Source organism: Mesoplodon mirus, assembly GCF_964341445.2.
Source record: "Mesoplodon mirus genome assembly, chromosome: 11".
Lineage (NCBI taxonomy): Eukaryota > Metazoa > Chordata > Mammalia > Artiodactyla > Ziphiidae > Mesoplodon > Mesoplodon mirus.
The window spans coordinates 15223452-15241264 of NC_138987.1; the positions used below are offsets into that span (position 1 = coordinate 15223452).

At 39.6% G+C, this 17813-nt stretch overlaps 1 protein-coding gene across 1 annotated transcript in view; it reads right to left on the bottom strand.

Moving 5' to 3' along the window:
• The window catches only part of ATP2B1 (ATPase plasma membrane Ca2+ transporting 1), a 133080-nt gene that overhangs the window by 52437 nt on the left and 62830 nt on the right, over nucleotides 1-17813 (bottom strand). Inside the window, exon 3 of the mRNA XM_082636013.1 lies at nucleotides 10335-10532. Within this exon, the coding sequence (XP_082492139.1) occupies nucleotides 10335-10532 (198 nt within the window). The remainder of the gene's footprint in view (nucleotides 1-10334; nucleotides 10533-17813) is intronic.

Sequence of the window (17813 nt, forward strand, 5' to 3'; positions counted from 1 at the left end):
TACATAAGGCAAATGCTAACACCCATAAAAGGGGAAATTGACAGTAACACAATCCTAGTAGAGGACTTCAACACCCCACTTTCTCCAATGGACAGATCATCCAAAATGAACTAAAAAAGGAAACACAAGCTTTAAATGATACATTAAACAAGATGTACTTAATTGATATATAGAGGACATTCCATTCAAAAAGAACAGAATACACTTTCTTCTCAAGTGCTCATGGAACATTCTCCAGGATACATCATTATCTTGGGTCACAAATCAAGCCTTGGTAAATTTAAGAAAATAGAAATCGTATCAAGTATCTTTTCCAACCACAACGCTATGAGACTAGATATCAATTACAGGAAAAAATCTGTAAAACATACAAACACATGGAGGCTAAACAATACACTACTAAATAACCAAGAGATCACTGAAGAAATCAAAGAGGAAATCAAAAAATACCTAGAAACAAATGACAATGAAAACACGACGACCCAAAACCTATGGGATGAAGCAAAAGCAGTTCAAAGAGGGAAGTTTATAGCAACAGAATCCTACCTCAAGAAACATGAAACATCTCAAATAAACAACCTAACCTTACACCTAAAGCAATTACAGAAAGAAGACAAAAACCCCCCAAAGTTAGCAGAATGAAAGAAATCATAAAGATCAGATCAGAAATAAATGAAAAAGAAATGAAGGAAACAATAGCAAAGATCAGTAAAACTAACAGCTGGTTCTTTGACAAGATAAACATAATTGATAAACCATTAGCCAGACTCATCAAGAAAAAAAGGGAGAAGACTCAACTCAATAGAATTAGAAATGAAAAAAGAGAACAACTGACACTGCAGAAACACAAAGGATCATGAGAGATTACTACAAGCAACTCTATGCCAATAAAATGGACAAGCTGGAAGAAATGGAAAAATTCTTAGAAAAGCACAACCTTCTGAGACAAACAGGAAGAAATAGAAAATATAAACAGACCAATCCCAAGCACTGAAATTGACACTGTGATTAAAAATCTTCCAACAAACAAAAGCCCAGGACCAGATGGCTTCACAGGCAAATTCTATCAACCATTTAGAGAAGAGCTAACACCTATCCTTCTCAAACTCTTCCAAAATACAGCAGAGGGAGGAACACCTCCAAACTCATTCTACAAGGCCACCATCACCCTGATACCCAAACCAGACAAAGATGTCACAAAGAAAGAAAAGTACAAGCCAATATCACTGATGAACACAGATGCAAAAATCCTCAAAAAAATACTAGCAAACAGAATCCAACAGCATATCAAAAGGATCATACACCACGATCAAGTGGGATTTATCCCAGGAATGCAAGGATTCTTCAATATAAGCAAATCAATCAATGTGATAAGCCATATTAACAAACTGAAGGAGAAAAACCATATGATCATCTCAACAGATGCAGAAAAAGCTTTTGACAAAATTCAACACCCATTTATGATAAAAACCCTGCAGAAAGTAGGCATAGAGGGAAGTTTCCTCAACATAATAAAGGCCATATATGACAAACCCACAGCCAACATCGTCCTCAGTGGTGAAAAACTGAAAGCATTTCCACTAAGATCAGGAACAAGACAAGGTTGCCCACTCTCACCACTTTTTTTTTTTTTTGTGGTACGCGGGCCTCTCACTGTTGTGGCCTCTCCCGTTGCAGAGCACAGGCTCCAGACGCGCAGGCTCAACGGCCATGGCCCACGGGCCCAGCCGCTCTGCGGCATGTGGGATCCTCCCAGACCGGGGCACGAACCCGTGTCTCCTGCATCGGCAGGCGGACTCTCAACCACTGCACCACCAGGGAAGCCCTCACCACTCTTATTCAACATAGTTTTGGAAGTTTTAGCCACAGCAATCAGAAAAGGAAAGGAAATAAAAGGAATCCAAATCGGAAAAGAAGAAGTAAAGCTGTCACTGTTTGCAGATGATATCATACTATACATAGAGAATCCTAAAGATGCTACCAGAAAACTACTAGAGCTTATCAATGAATTTGGTAAAGTAGCAGGATACAAAATTAATGCACAGAAATCTCTGGCATTCCTATACACTAATGATGAAAAATCTGAAAGTGAAATCAAAAAAACACTCCCATTTACCAATGCAACAAAAAGAATAAAATATCGGGGGCTTCCCTGGTGGCGCAGTGGTTGGGAATCCGCCTGCCGACGTGGGGGGCATGGGTTCGTGCCCTGGTCCGGGAGGATCCTGCGTGCCGCGGAGCAGCTGGGCCCGCGGGCCGTGGCCACTGGGCCTGCGCGTCCGGAGCCTGTGCTCCGCAATGGGAGAGGCCACAGCAGTGAGAGGCCCGCGTACCGAGAAAAAAAAAAAAAAAAAAAGAATAAAATATCTAGGAATAAACCTACCTAAGGAGACAAAAGACCTGTATGCAGAAAATTTTAAGACACTGATGAAAGAAATTAAAGATGATACAAATAGATAGAGAGATATACCATGTTCTTGGATTGGAAGAATCAACATTGTGAAAATGACTCTACTACCCAAAGCAATCTACAGATTCAATGCAATCCCTATCAAACTACCACTGGCATTTTTCACAGAACTAGAACAAAAAATTTCACAATTTGTATGGAAACACAAAAGACCCCGAATAGCCAAAGCAATCTTGAGAACAAAAAACGGAGCTGGAGGAATCAGGCTCCCTGACTTCAGACTATACTACAGAGCTACAGTAATCACGACAGTATGGTACTGGCACAAAAACAGAAAGATAGATCAATGGAACAGGATAGAAAGCCCAGAGATAAACCCATGCACATATGGTCACCTTATCTTTGATAAAGGAGGCAGGAATGTACAGTGGAGAAAGGACAGCCTCTTCAATAAGTGGTGCTGGGAAAACTGGACAGGGACATGTAAAAGTATGAGATTAGATCACTCTCTAACACCATACACAAAAATACACTCAAAATGGATTAAAGACCTAAATGTAAGACCAGAAACTATCAAACTCTTAGAGGAAAACATAGGCAGAACACTCTATGTCATAAATCACAGCAAGATCTTTTTTGACCCACCTCCTAGAGAAATGGAAATAAAAACAAAAATAAACAAATGGGACCTAATGAAACTTCAAAGCTTTTGCACAGCAAAGGAAACCATAAACAAGACCAAAAGACAACCCTCAGAGTGGGAGAAAATATTTGCAAATGAAGCAACTGACAAAGGATTAATCTCCAAAATTTATAAGCAGCTCATGCAGCTCAATAACAAAAAAACAAACAACCCAATCCAAAAATGGGCAGAAGACCTAAATAGGCATTTCTCCAAAGAAGATATACAGATTGCCAACAAACATATGAAAGAATGCTCAACATCATTAATCATTAGAGAAATGCAAATCAAAAATACAATGAGATATCATCTCACACCAGTCAGAATGGCCATCAGCAAAAAATCTAGAAACAATAAATGCTGGAGAGGGTGTGGAGAAAAGGGAACACTCTTGCACTGCTGGTGGGAATGTGAATTGGTACAGCCACTATGGAGAACAGTATGGAGGTTCCTTAAAAAACTAAAAATAGAACTACCATATGACCCAGCAATCCCACTACTGGGCATATACCCTGAGAAAACCATAATTCAAAAAGAGTCATGTACCAAAATGTTCATTGCAGCTCTATTTACAATAGACTGGAGATGGAAACAACCTAAGTTTCCATCATCAGATGAAGGGATAAAGATGTGGCACATATATACAATGGAATATTATTCAGCTATAAAAAGATACGAAATTGAGCTATTTGTAATGAGATGGATAGACCTACTAGAGTCTGTCATACAGAGTGAAGTAAGTCAGAGAGAGAAAGACAAATACCGTATGCTAACACATATATATGGAATCTAAAAAAATGGTTCTGAATGACCTAGGGGCAGGACAGGAATAAAGACGCAGATGTAGAGAATGGACTTGAGGATATGGGAAGGGGAAGGGTAAACTGTGACAAAGCAAGAGAGAGGCATGGACATATATACACTACCAAACGTAAAGCTAGTGGGAAGCAGCCGCATAGCACAGGGAGATCAGTTCGGTGCTTTGTGACCGCCTGGAGGGGTGGGATAGGGAGGGTGGGAGGGAGGTGCAAGAGGGAGGAGATATGGGGATATATGTATATGTACAGCTGATTCACTTCGTTATAAAGCAGAAACTAACACACCACTGTAAAGCAATTATACTCCCATAATGTTTTTTTTTTTTTTTTTTGCGGTACGCAGGCCTCTCACTGTTGTGGCCTCACCCATTGCGGAGCACAGGCTCCGGACGCGCACGCCCAGCGGCCATGGCTCACGGGCCCAGCCGCTCCGCGGCATGTGGGATCTTCCCGGACCGGGGCACGAACCCGCGTCCCCTGCATCGGCAGGCGGACTCTCAACCACTGCGCCACCAGGGAAGCCCCTCCCATAATGTTTTTAAAATAAAAAAATAAATATAAAATAAAATCAATTCAGTGGCTCATGACCAGGATTTTGAAAAATGAAAGAGAACAAAATAGAAAAGGATATACATGTAGTAAAGGTGAACTGTTTTTTGAAAGCTTACTTTGGTTATTTTTAAATTCACATGAAGGAGTATGTTCTTCTTTGTTCCTACGTAAAGTTCTTTCTTACTGAGCATTGAGCTAAAATCTCTGAAAGTCAATGGTTCTCTTAGGAAATGCAGAACAGGAAATGGATTATTCACAAGAAACTAATGAGTAAACCAATGATACTAGAAATGATTAAAGTATATTCCAGAATAGTGAGCATGAACTGAAGAGAGGACTTGAGGTGCAAGGGTGCTGCATAAAGATGAATCAGGGGGCTTCCCTGGTGGCGCAGTGGTTGAGAGTCTGCCTGCCGATGCAGGGGACGCGGGTTCGTGCCCCTGTCCGGGAGGATCCCACATGCCGCGGAGCGGCTGGGCCCGTGAGCCATGGCCGCTGGGCCTGCGCGTCCAGAGCCTGTGCTCCGCAACGGGAGAGGCCACAACAGTGAGAGGCCCGCGTAATGCAAAAAAAAAAAAAAAAAAAAAAAAAAGATGAATCAGGGAGAGGTATGAGGGACAGATAAAGGGAGAGAAGACAGAAGCTGGAGAAAAATCAATTTGCGTGAGATGGAACAATCACCATCCCCATCAAATGGGCATGATGTGAACAATCACAAAAAATATCCCTGTGAAGATCAGCAGGATTCAGCCACCAATGGGTATAAAGCATGTTCTCCAAAGGAGATGGCTAGATGATCTACTGAGAGTGCTGGCCCCGCCATCCAAATACTAAAACTTCTATTTTATTTGTTTTCAAGCTGAAGAAATAACTATGTATCATTGCATACAATAACCAGTTAAGTGAATCTGTGGTTTACATTATTTTAAATAGTAGAAGCTGTAAAGACAGCTTCCCCTTACCTTTCCCCCTGCCCAGAATATCAGAGATTTGCTCTCTGAATTACATAAAGCAAGTCTGACCTCAAGAACTCAAGATGAAGGTTGAAATACTATACTGACCACTTTCACCAACCTTGAGGCAGTGCTAAAATATTATCTTCCAAATAAAGCTCTACAGTGGTCTTACTGGTTAAAAATATAAAAATGCAATACTTGGGACTTCCCTGGTGGTTCAGTGGTTAAGACTCTGCACTTTCACTGCAGGGGGTGTGGGTTTGATCCCTGGTCAGGGAACTAAGATCCCGCATGCTTGCACCGTATGGCCAAAAAATAAAATAAAATACAATTAAAAATATATTAAATTAAATTAAAATCAAGTGATGGCAGGGCATTCCCTTGCTGCAGATTGAAAAAAAAAAGCAATACTTTTTAATAGTGTGTAAGAATGACAGACTCATATCAGAAGATGAAATTTAGTCGTATTTCAAGAAAAACTTTTACATAACTGGTGGGTGGAAGTGAAAATAAGTATCATGATTTAGTGAGTACACTAAAATCTTCCACTTGGATTTACCTAATGTTGAGTTTTTTCCAGCTATGAGAGATATTAAAACCAAGTTCTGAAAGAAAATAGACTTAGACCCAAATCAGGCTAAATCAAAATTATAAAATATAATAATGTATATTCAGTCATGCTATTAATAATGATGTTTTTATTTTATTTTATTTTATTTTATTTATTTATTTTTGGCTGTGTTGGGTCTTCGTTTCTGTGCAAGGGCTTTCTCTAGTTGCAGCAAGCGGGGACCACTCTTCATCGCGGTGCTCGGGCCTTTCACTGCCGCAGCCTCTCTTGTTGCAGGGCACAGGCTCCAGACGTGCAGGCTCAGTAGTCGTGGCTCATGGGCCTAGTTCTCCTCAGCATGTGGGATCTTCCCAGACCAGGGCTCGAACCCGTGTCCCCTGCCTGCATTGGCAGGCAGATTCTCAACCACTGCGCCACCAGGGAAGCCCAATAATGATGTTTTAAGGCTACTAAAAATCAAAAATTTAAACGTTCACCTTTTTAATCTTTAATTTCTATTTGTGTATATGTTTTAAAATGCTCACAGTATCAATAACTTTAAATATATATAATTCATAAATGCATAAATGCATCATTTGGAGACATGTGCTCATATCTTTTCTTTATAGAGTAAATAACCAAAAAAGTTTAAAGACAATGCAACAGAGGTTAAGGGAAAGGAATTGTGAGATGATTATTGAATTTTCAGCTTTAAATCTCATATGCATATGTATTTATAACTAAACTATTGAATATTTCAAAAGAGAGTGTGAAACAAGTTAGTGACATATTTCATTTCATATATAGTTCTACTTTATATTACACAGATGAAGTTAGAATGATCTTGAAATAGACAGTACTAAAGTATTTCTAGAAACTGAATCTTTTTCCTACTGATGACCATTACAAATTTTTAAGGGAGCTGCAGGGAAAAAAGAAAGTAATATCAAAATCAAACTTAGGAAAGGACTGTAGTTTACCAGTTACACATAGGAAAAAAAAAGTATTTTAATAATGTTTTCAGTGAAGTCCAAGTGTAAATACAATAATAAAAATCGATTTTTACTAAAGGTGCTCCCTTGTAAATATATTCGCCTGAGAGGTACACACCATCTAAATTCAGCCTATGCTCTCTACCACAGGGCAAATATGCCATTCTAAAATCCCCTACGTGATTCTTGGGTGGTATATCAAGTGTATATATTAATAGCATAAAAAAGCGGTTCTCAAAGTGTTGTTTAGGAACTCCAGGGGGATCCTCGAGGCCAAAACTATTTTTAGAACAACACTAAGATGCTACTTTGCCTCATATTTCATGAATGTATAGTGAAACTTTCCAAAGACTACATTACATTTGCTAAATACAACAAAATGAATGCAGAAGCAGATGAGAATCCAGTTATCTTCAATTAAGCCAGACCTCAATGAGATACAATGACGTTACAAACACCACTACTCTTCATTATTTCATTTCAAACTTCATTAATAATTATAGTAATTATAATTATATATTATAATATTTATTATTTTTAAATGCACTGATGAATATTTTTAAATTTCTCAGTTTTAATTTAGAATACAGTAAATACCTACAGATATAACTCACATAATCAAAACCTCTTTTGAGTTCTCAATACTTAGAGAGTGTAAAAGGGTTCTGAGACCAAAGAGTTTGAGAACCACTAGTTGCATACAGTGACTACAGATTTATGTGGGTTATAGTGCTCATTTTCACACTAAACAGTACTAGTAAGAAATTTTGATAATTTGGATTTCTATGACTATAGATTTACAATTAATGGATTTCCTTTTAAGCAAGTATCCACTTCTTAGTGTTAAACATAACATGATGAAAAGATACATGAAATATACTAAAAAGTGTTTTTTAAAAAAGTGCAAACACTAAACTTTTACCATGGAGCAAAAATACCTTTATATGGTTTATTAACACCTTCTGGTAGATTTTGAGTCTCTTTAAAGGGCCTTAAGACACCAACAACTCTAGTTATCTTCTCAGTTGGATCTAATACCAGTTATCTCCTTAAGCAAATATGAAAAAGGGCCTGTCACTATACCCTACAAATGAAGCAGTCTAAATTCCAAGATTTGCCCAGATCCCTTTAGTAAAAAAAACCTACTCCCACTGAAAATATTTTTCTTCAGTTTTCTTATAGTCTTGGGAAAAAATGTTAAAAGTAAAAAGTTTTTGGGCCTCCCTGGTGGCGCAGTGGTTGAGAGTCCGCCTGCCGATGCAGGGGATACGGGTTCGTGCCCCGGTCTGGGAGGATCCCATATACCGCGGAGCAGCTGGGCCCGTGAGCCATGGCCGCTGGGCCTGCGCATCCGGAGCCTGTGCTCCGCAACGGGAGAGGCCACAACAGTGAGAGGCCCGCATACCGCAAAAAAAAAAAAAAAAAAAAAAAAAAAAAAAAAAAGTAAAAAGTTTTTAATCATCTGCTAACGCACTCAAGTCTAGAACACCAATTCCCAGTATTCTATAATGACAGTTGGATAAACCAAGCAGTAAAGAATTTAACTGCATGTTGCTAAACATGATATCACTTCCCTTTCCAGATGAAAAGACACACACACTTAACACTTACACATCCTCACACCTACCCACTTGTGCACACATACATATACATGAGCACCACAGACACATACACAAAAACATTTTTAAAATCTGAGGATATATATCAAAATGATAATCTCTAAAAAGTGGGATTTTCAGTAAATATGATTTCCTTTGAATTGTCATTTTCCCCCCTAATTTTTCAACAGCAAAACATGTACCGTTTATTTAATAAATAAAAGTTTAAAAATAATTTGGCTCAATACTGATAAGAATATTGCCTAAATCCTTTCTTATCTACATCAGTGATCCTCAACTGCAGGCAATTTTGCCCCCCCCCACCCCCGCCAATAGGGTACCTGGCTACCACTGGAGATACTCTTGGTTGCCAAGGTGACAATGAATGTTCCAGTGAAAAATGTCAACAGTGCCCCTCTGAGAAATCCTGATCTCCACAGACTTCAGCCTCAGATCCACTCGCTTATGCTGTGACCCACTACCTCCTCCCGCCTGCCCCCACCAAAAGTTCTCTCTCACATGAGTTCTAGGCATACCTTTGAAAGAATTACTTTAAATGATTACCTAAGCCAACTTTTAGAGTTAGCAAATATTTATTAAACTCTTAATAACTTGAAAGGCAGAAGAATGAAGCTTTCACAAACAAAAATATTTTGGTGAATCACTCTTCTGATATATAAAATACTAATGGTTCCCTCTATAGCTATTTAAATATAGTGACCAAAACCCAAGCTTGATCTCCAGGCAGTTATAGAATGTAATGTTGGAAATAACCATTTTAAATAATTTGTTTTAAGGGAAAAGAAGAAGAAATTTAAAAGAGAAATGAAGGAGTACTTCCCTGGTGGCACAGTGGTTAAGAATCCGCCTGCCAATGCAGGGGACATGGGTTCAATCCCTGGTCCAGGAAGATCCCACATACCCCGGAGCAACTAAGCCGGTGCGCCACAACTACTGAGCCTGCGCTCTAGAGCCCGCGTGCCACAACTACTGAAGTCCGCGCACCCTAGAGCCCATGCTCCGCAACAAGAGAAGCCACCACAATGAGAAGCCTGCGCACCACAACAAAGAGCAGCCCCTGCTTGATGCAACTAGAGAAAGCCCGCACGCAGCACGAAGACCCAACGCAGCAAAAGAAAAAAAAAAAAAGAGAGAAATGAAGGACATAGAAAGATGAGAGAAAAACAAAATCATGTGCAGTTACAGGTTAAAGCAGAGTTACCATTCTATATTCTTCCACTGGTCAGAATACTCTGCAGCATAAACATTTCTAAGATGGCAAGGAAATTATCCAAATCATGTATATAAGAAAAATATATATAACATTTTAAGAACTTCAAAAGTAATGGATTAGGGAAAAGAATAAATTTTTGCTTTCATAATGATTTTCCAAAAGATTAAAAAAAAACCCAAATTAAAAATTAATTACTTCACAATAGTGTTCTAAAGAACTTAAAAATCATGGTGACACATAACACATCATATATATGGCTTAGTGCTTTGCCAGAAACAGCAATATGCATACTTGGGTAGGTTACTTAACCTCTGTGTCTCACTTGTAAAATGGAGGTGACACTGTCTATCTTACAGGGTTACTGGGAAAATTACCTGAGGTAATATATTTAAAGAACTATTAAAAGCACTATTAGAATGATATCCAGTACAAAGCAGTTAATAAAAGGTGGCCTGCTATTGGTATTATGTATGAAGCAAGCAAATGCACTGAACTTAACATCACACATAAGAGTCTTCCCTCCCCCCGCCCAATTTACTTACGTGCATTATCCCCTTCTGGAGGTTGATAAAAAGAAAGGCCCAATGATACTATGGCTGCAATTTCTAATATAATTAAAGTGACATCTTGTAATGCTTCCCATACTAATTGAAGAAAGGTTTTTGGCTTTTTAGGAGGTATAAAATTCTTTCCAAATACAGCTTCTCTTCTCTCTATATCTGCAGGGTTTCCACTTAAACCTAATAAAAAGAAATAAATTTAAGTGAACAGTTTTACTACTTACAAATGAAAATATTTTATTCAAAACACATACATTCTCTACACTTTAGATTAGTTACATTTAGACACAATTCATAAGACCCTATCAAAATGGTTTATTCTCATGAGTTAGACTAAGTGTACATAATTTAAATCACCAAAAAACATGTGCAATGCTTTAAGAGAACATTTTAAGTAGATGACTTAAGGTTGAACTAAGAATTTCCACTTTTCCAAACTGCTGGTTTTTGATCATACTGTCTTACACCATCTTATAGACTGCTAGAGACCAGAAATGATATATGAGTTTGATGGTTTTATATTGGAATTAAACATTTCCCTGACCTTTACTTATGATATTTTTCTTCCAAAAGCGGGGAAGTATATAAAGATATTTATTTGATTTACTTATTGCATCTTGGTTAACTTAATAAGTGAAAGTCTTTTATTTTCATTCTTATTTGCTGAAGAACAATGAAAAGTTCATCCACTATAAGCTCTAAAACTTCTATTATAAAAGGTCTGTTATAGGGAATTCCCTGGCGGTCCAGTGGTTAGGACTTTCACTGCCAGGGCTCAGGTTCAATCTCTGGTTGGGGAACTAAGATCCTGTAAGGCGTGGCATGGTCCAAAAAACAAAAACAAACAAACAAAAAAACAGGTCTATTATACTTCAATTGATAAAAGATTTGCAAGTCACAAAACAACAGGAGACTTAGGATGACCTTTCCTTCAAGTTTACTTTTTAGGATTTATTTCCAGTTAAAGAAACAGGTAGTGCTATTGACTGACTGTCACTATAAAGGAAAAGGTACCTTGTAGGACATATTATTTATTGCCTGGAGCATGGAATTAGACAGCCGTGAAGCAAAAGGTTAAGAGAGAGCTGGATGATCAAATTTGCCTTTCCTTCACCCTACCAAGCAAGTCCTTCTCTAATTTAATCCTGCTGATCCTGTCGAGCCTAGATATATCCCAACTAGCTAATGCAAAGTATGTACATATTTACATTATTGTGGGAGTATGAAAACACAGGCAGCAGTGACAAATGACATTTTCCCTTAGTTTAAGAACACTGAAGAGACTTCCCTGGTGGCGCGGTGGTTAAGAATCTGCCTGCCAATGCAGGGGACACAGGTTCGAGCCGTGGTCCGGGAAGATCCCACATGCCACGAAGCAGCCAAGCCTGTGCACCACAACTACTGAGCCTGCACTCTAGAGCCCACGGGCCACAACTACTGAGCCCGCATGCCACAGCTACTGAGCCCACGTGCCACAACTACTGAAGCCTGTGTGCCTAGAGCCCGTGCCCTGCAACAGGAGAAGCCACCGCAGTGAGAAGCCCGCGCACCACAACAAAGAGCAGTCCCCACACGCCACAACTAGAGAAAAGCCTGCGTGGAGCAGCAAAGACCCAACGCAGCCAAAAATAAATAAATAAATATTTTTTAAAAAGGAAAAGAACACTGAAGAAGAGGACAGAGATACCAGGATGACATGACTTTTAATTTATCATTATAAATTTAAATTTATAATCAATTTAACCTCAACTCTTTATTTTTTGGCAAGAATTCATTCTAAGGAAAAAGACAGGAAAACAGCAGATCACTGTAAGGCTCTCGGCTTTAAGTGTTTTAGCTATTACTCTAGATGCAGAGGTGGGCAAAGAGTAGAAGAGAGAAAACAAAGGAAGTTTATTAGAACAAACAATGAGAGATGAATATACAGATCTTAAAGTAATTATTTACTTTGTTTTTTTATTTATTAGTTACTTATTTACTTGTTAAAGACACCAAAAAGCTTCCAGAGAATGTTTTCACAAGCAACTGCAGCACAGTCGGGTCCACACTAGGCAGTTCAAAAAGCATCTTAGATTTCTGATGACAAAAGTCATCAACTGAAAGCTTCCACAGAGCTCTAGGCTTTGAGTCAGAGTCAATGGATAGAAAGGCAGTGAGGGACTGCACTGACTGCGACGAGCGGGAAAGACAGTATGAGAGAGGAAACTTGCAAATTGTAACTTAGAATCCACACACTGTTTCTTCAGGCAAGAGCAGTGCCCCTCATCAATCCTGGCTGCAAACAGTTAACAACGGTCTGTGGTTTAATCGGGGGATAAGGGAATCGATGTAGTGAGGTTTTCCACAAAACAGAATGTATTTGTTTTAAAGAACTATAATTTAAGATGTTCTGAAATTATGTGCTTACTGCTTTTCAAATAAAACACCCTTTCTTTTATGAAAGGATGATATTAGACAGTGGGTAGGTTTGTTCTGTCTTATATTTTAATGCCCTTACAGCAAAAATAAAAGATTGCTATCCCTCCCTGCGTCAGTCTCCAATTCTTTCTAAGAAATATGTTTGAAGATACTGGTTCTATCAGTTTAACTCGCCCTTAATAGAGTCCACCATTAACTACATATAACACCTCAGTTTTAAATATCACCACTGCAACTATAAAAATAGTTGATTAAATCTTAACTTATACTGGTTATAACAGGGGCCAATATTTTGTTAATGCTGAAAAGAACAGCCATAAAGCTAAAGATCGCTTAAAAATGTATCTTGGAGGGAATAAGGAAAAAAGCAGCCGATCCAAAGGTTATCGTAATTCTTCCTATGCTCCCACCACATATACAAGCACACACCTAGGTCACTGCACCACTGAAGCTGTCTGGTTTAGGAATTAGAAAACCTAGGCTCCAATTCACCTACTGAAATCTTGTGCAAGTCACTTAACCCCTTTGGGGTTGGGGGGGCATTAATATTTATTGGTATAACTCAGATAGTTGGGAAGGACCAAAGGAGAAGGTACAAAGTTTATAAACCATAAACTACAGGGCAACAGTTAGTTAAGGTAAGTAAGGAGAAAGACAAGTCACAAACTAAACACTATAGGTTTTAACTCCATTTTGGGGACAGCTGATTTCTACTCATGTAAAATAATAAACTCACATAATCTAAATATAATGAAGTTCAGAGTTCTGCAGCAGTCTGTCCCCCCTCCCCCGACTCCTGATACTTACTGAATATCTGCTACTTCCAGGTACTGTTCTACTTGCTAAAAAGCCAGTGTGAACAAAACAAGTCTTACATTCAGCAAGATTATACTGGAGGAAGACAAATAAAGAGACAATTAAAATAGTATGAAGAGGGCTTCCCTGGTGGCGCAGTGGTTCGAGAGTCCACCTGCCGATGCAGAGGACACGGGTTCATGCCCTGGTCCGGGAGGATCCCGCGTGCGGCAGAGTGGCTGGACCCGTGAGCCATGGCCGCTGGGCCTGCGCGTCCGGAGCCTGTGCTCCACAATGGGAGAGGCCACAACAGTGAGAGGCCCGCGTACCGCAAAAGAGAAAGGAAAAAAAAAAAAAATAGTATGAAGAGAGGACTGGCATTCATTCTAAGTGCAATGGAAACCACTAGAAGGCTTTATAGCAGGGTAGTGATAACTAATTTCATTTAAATTGTCTGAAGGAGAAACTGAAGAGTTAGAGAGTGGAGGAAAAGACCAGCTGGGAGGCCGCTGCAGTACAAAGTAAGAGATGGTGGTAGCTTGCATCTGGGTTCAGAAATGGAGGCAGAGGACTTCCCTGGTGGCGCAGTGGTTAAGAATCCGCCTGCCAATGCAGGGGCACAGGTTCAAGCCCTGGCCCGGGAAGATCCCAATGTGCCACAGAGCAACTAAGCCCGTGCGCCCCAGCTGCTGAGCCTGCGCTCTAGAGCCCGCATGCCACAACTATTGAAGCCCATGCGCCTAGAGCCCATGCTCCACAAGAGAAGCCACTGCAATGAGAAGCTCGCGCACCGCAACGAAGAGTAGCCCGCGCGCAGCAATAAAGACCCAAAGCAGCCAAATAAATAAATTAATTAATTTAAAAAAAACAAAGAAAGAAAGAAGTGGAGGCAGAGTCACTGAATATGCCAGGTATCTTGTAAGGAGATCAGACAGAACTTGCTGAAGGACTGGATGTGGATGAAAGAAGAAAAGAAGGATAAAGAATGATACCTAGATTCTTTTTTGTCCATGCACTCAAGTGGATGGATGATAGAGACATTTACCAAGATAGGGCAGGCTTTGGGAACCGTAGACTTGGGTGGAAAAAGGGAGGCAGGAGTTAATGGTTCTGCTTTATCGATTTAAACATGAGATGCCCATTAAAAAGCGGGAATGTCTAGTAGACAGCCGGTTAGCCATATTCAGAACTCACAGAGAGATCTGAGCCAGAGAGTCCTCAATATACAGATGATTCTGGAGCCATGGGTCTAATGAGAGCTTCTAGAAAGCTGAAGTAAGTTGACAAGAAGCAAGCAGGGCTGAGGCGAGAGCCTTGGAGCACTCCAACATTTGATTTGAAGATCAGCTAGGGTTCTTAAAACACCAAAGGAAACTGAGAAGAAAAGGGGATACACATACACATGCACTTACAAATAGATTCATGCCGTACTACGGAAAGGGAGTTTTAAAAAAGATGATGTGGCTGATTATATCAAATGGTGTTACAAAAGTGGAGTAAAATGAAGACAGAGAATGGATAACTGGCTTTCACTAGATGGAGGCCGATGGCCTTGATAAGGAATCTTCCAGTGGAGGTATGGAAGAAAGTCTGATTATAAAGAATTAGACAGATAATGGGAATTAGTTAAGTGGAAACAATGAGTACAGAAACTTCTTCTAGGAGTGTGATGCAATGGAGAGAAACAAAGCAGTAAAAGTAAAATAAAGCAGTAAAGGTGAATTAAAATGGGTAAATAAAACCCGTTTTGCTTTTTAAAGATGAGTGACAGATATTAGGGCAAGTTATTTAGCAATGGAAATGACCAACTAGAGAAGACCACACTGGTGATACAGGAGAGACAGGCTAGTTAATCTAGAGCAAAGCCTTTGAAGCCAGAGTAAATGGAATCCAGGGAGTGGGTGTTAGTCTATTATAGGTGTAGGAAGAGGCTCCACTGTGAGGGGGGAGAAAGCAAAGTTTGTGGGGAAGAGAAAGGTAAGCAGTTGGAACTGGTAATGAGGCTACATGGTCCTAGTTTTAAAAGGAGAGGAGATATGATATCAAATCATTTAGAATAACTTATGAATAAATATACTGAGAATCTTCTGCCTAGTCCTGTTGGCTCCACTGATTGTAGTGTAGCAGCAACAAGGCCAAGGGCACTGATCTCATTACGGCCCAGTTAGCCTGACAAAGAGAAGAAACAAAACCAGCCCAGAATATATGCTTTTGGGGTCTGGATCTACCATTCTATGAATAGATAATGGCTCAAGAATACTGTCTTTATATGTGAAAGGGATACATAACGGAATAAAATGCAAATTCTATCAACAGCTTGATGTTTTACCAAAAGAAAAAACAATGTAGCATTTCAACTGCTGGGGCTAATAAAAACATGTCTCAATTTTAGAAAATGAAGAGGGGAGAGTAATGGGATATAGAAAGCAGGTGGATTTAACTGAAAATCATGGCTATTACATAGCACATTCCTGTGCCACAGGAAAACACACAGATCAAGAAAGTACGTGAAAATTTGTGTTTGTGTTCATTCTTCTTGAGAAACAGACTAATACCCTCATCATATTTTCAATTTCAAAAGAAAAGGAGACTGCCCTCAAATTTAAGTGAATCACTGTCTAAATTCAAACTTAGGCTTAGTTCCTGAATGCCACCATGGGCCGGATACTGTGATGGGCACAAACATACAAAGGGAAATGAGTCAGACAGGATGCCTTTCTCTGGCACTTGCCTTCAAGGAACTCACAGTTTGGTGGGGCAGACCTGACAAGTAATCAGTTAATCACAAGCCAGTGTGTTACATATTATGGCGGTGGTGAGGCTGTTAATGGAAGCCGGCAAAGGGAACTGGAATCCAAATTTATGGGGTTGGGGTGGACAAGGGAGTTCTAAGATACCGAACTTGAGATCCCAGGAACGATTAAGAGAGACAGTCACAGGAAGGGTGAGGTACAGTGTTTTAGGTGAAAAGATCAGCATGTAACAGGACCAGAAACAAGAGTGAGCTTGTCACAACAGTATTTAAGAAAACTGAAAATTTTGCTATGCCTCAAATACTGAGGAGGAGAGTTGGAAAAAAGAGATGAGATGAGGTAAACAGGAGTTAGACCCCAAAGAAATTTGTTAACCTAAGTGAGAAGTCTGAACTTCCTTCTAAGGGCAGTGCAAAACCACTGCCAGCTTTCAGCAGGAAAGTTGACGGGCAGCGTGAAGGGAGACAGGAAAAGACACCAGTTAGTATGTTGTTACCTGAATTATGCAAGAGAAAGACAGCAGCCTCAAGCAGGGTGGTGGGGAGGTGGAGAAGCAGACACCCTTGAGTTAAGAGACAGGAGTTAGAATTTCCACGTCTGGTCGACCCAGTGAGTGAGAACAAGTGAAAGACTCCTATCAAAGTCAAGTCTATCTAGCAAGGTGGATGACAGTTTCACTGCAAAGGGGGAAAGAGGAAATATGCTTTCAGAAGGGAAAGTTTGGAGAGGCTAAGAAAATGAAGATGTCTAAAAGCAACTGAGCTTTCAAAAGGCCCAAAGCCTGGGAGAAAAGCCTGGACTGGAGCCACAGATGTCGGAGTCAGACGTGAAGTCTTAGAAGTGGAGAGCATCACCCAGGGAGAATGCAGAGTGCACCGTGAACAGAAACACAAGGCCTGCCAACACTGAAAGGAAAGCACGGGAGGCGGATGAAACGGGCCAGAAAGGAAGAAAGCAAACCTTGAGAGTATAGTGTTATGAAAGCAGAAGAGAATGCTTTGGGAAGGAAATATGTCTATTGTACTCAGAAAACTGAACTTGAAAAAACTAACAAAGCGATGTTACTTCAAGGCTCTATCAAGTACAACTATAAAAAATAATATATATGCTACAAGGTTTGAGAAGTAGTCAGTGTTACAATTATCTTCAAAAAATTCATAAGCAATGAAAACTGGTAATCTGAGCAGGATTTAAATTAAATGTCTAATTCTCTATTTCTAAAAAAATTTTATTGGGGTATATAATTCTCTATTATAGCAGGAATAAATTTCTAGGACAAGGTCACACAGGATCATCAATAGAAAACCCTCACTGATAACTGTATACAAGTATTAAAACATACGTGGCTGGCACACCACGGCCATGCAAATCCTTGTCGAATGCCTAAAACCAACCTGTATGACCAAACACATACATCAGGGAATCACAGTGTTCTTGTAGTAGCCTGTAAGTCAGTAATGATTTATCCTGGGCAAAAGGCTGATTTCTTTCAAGA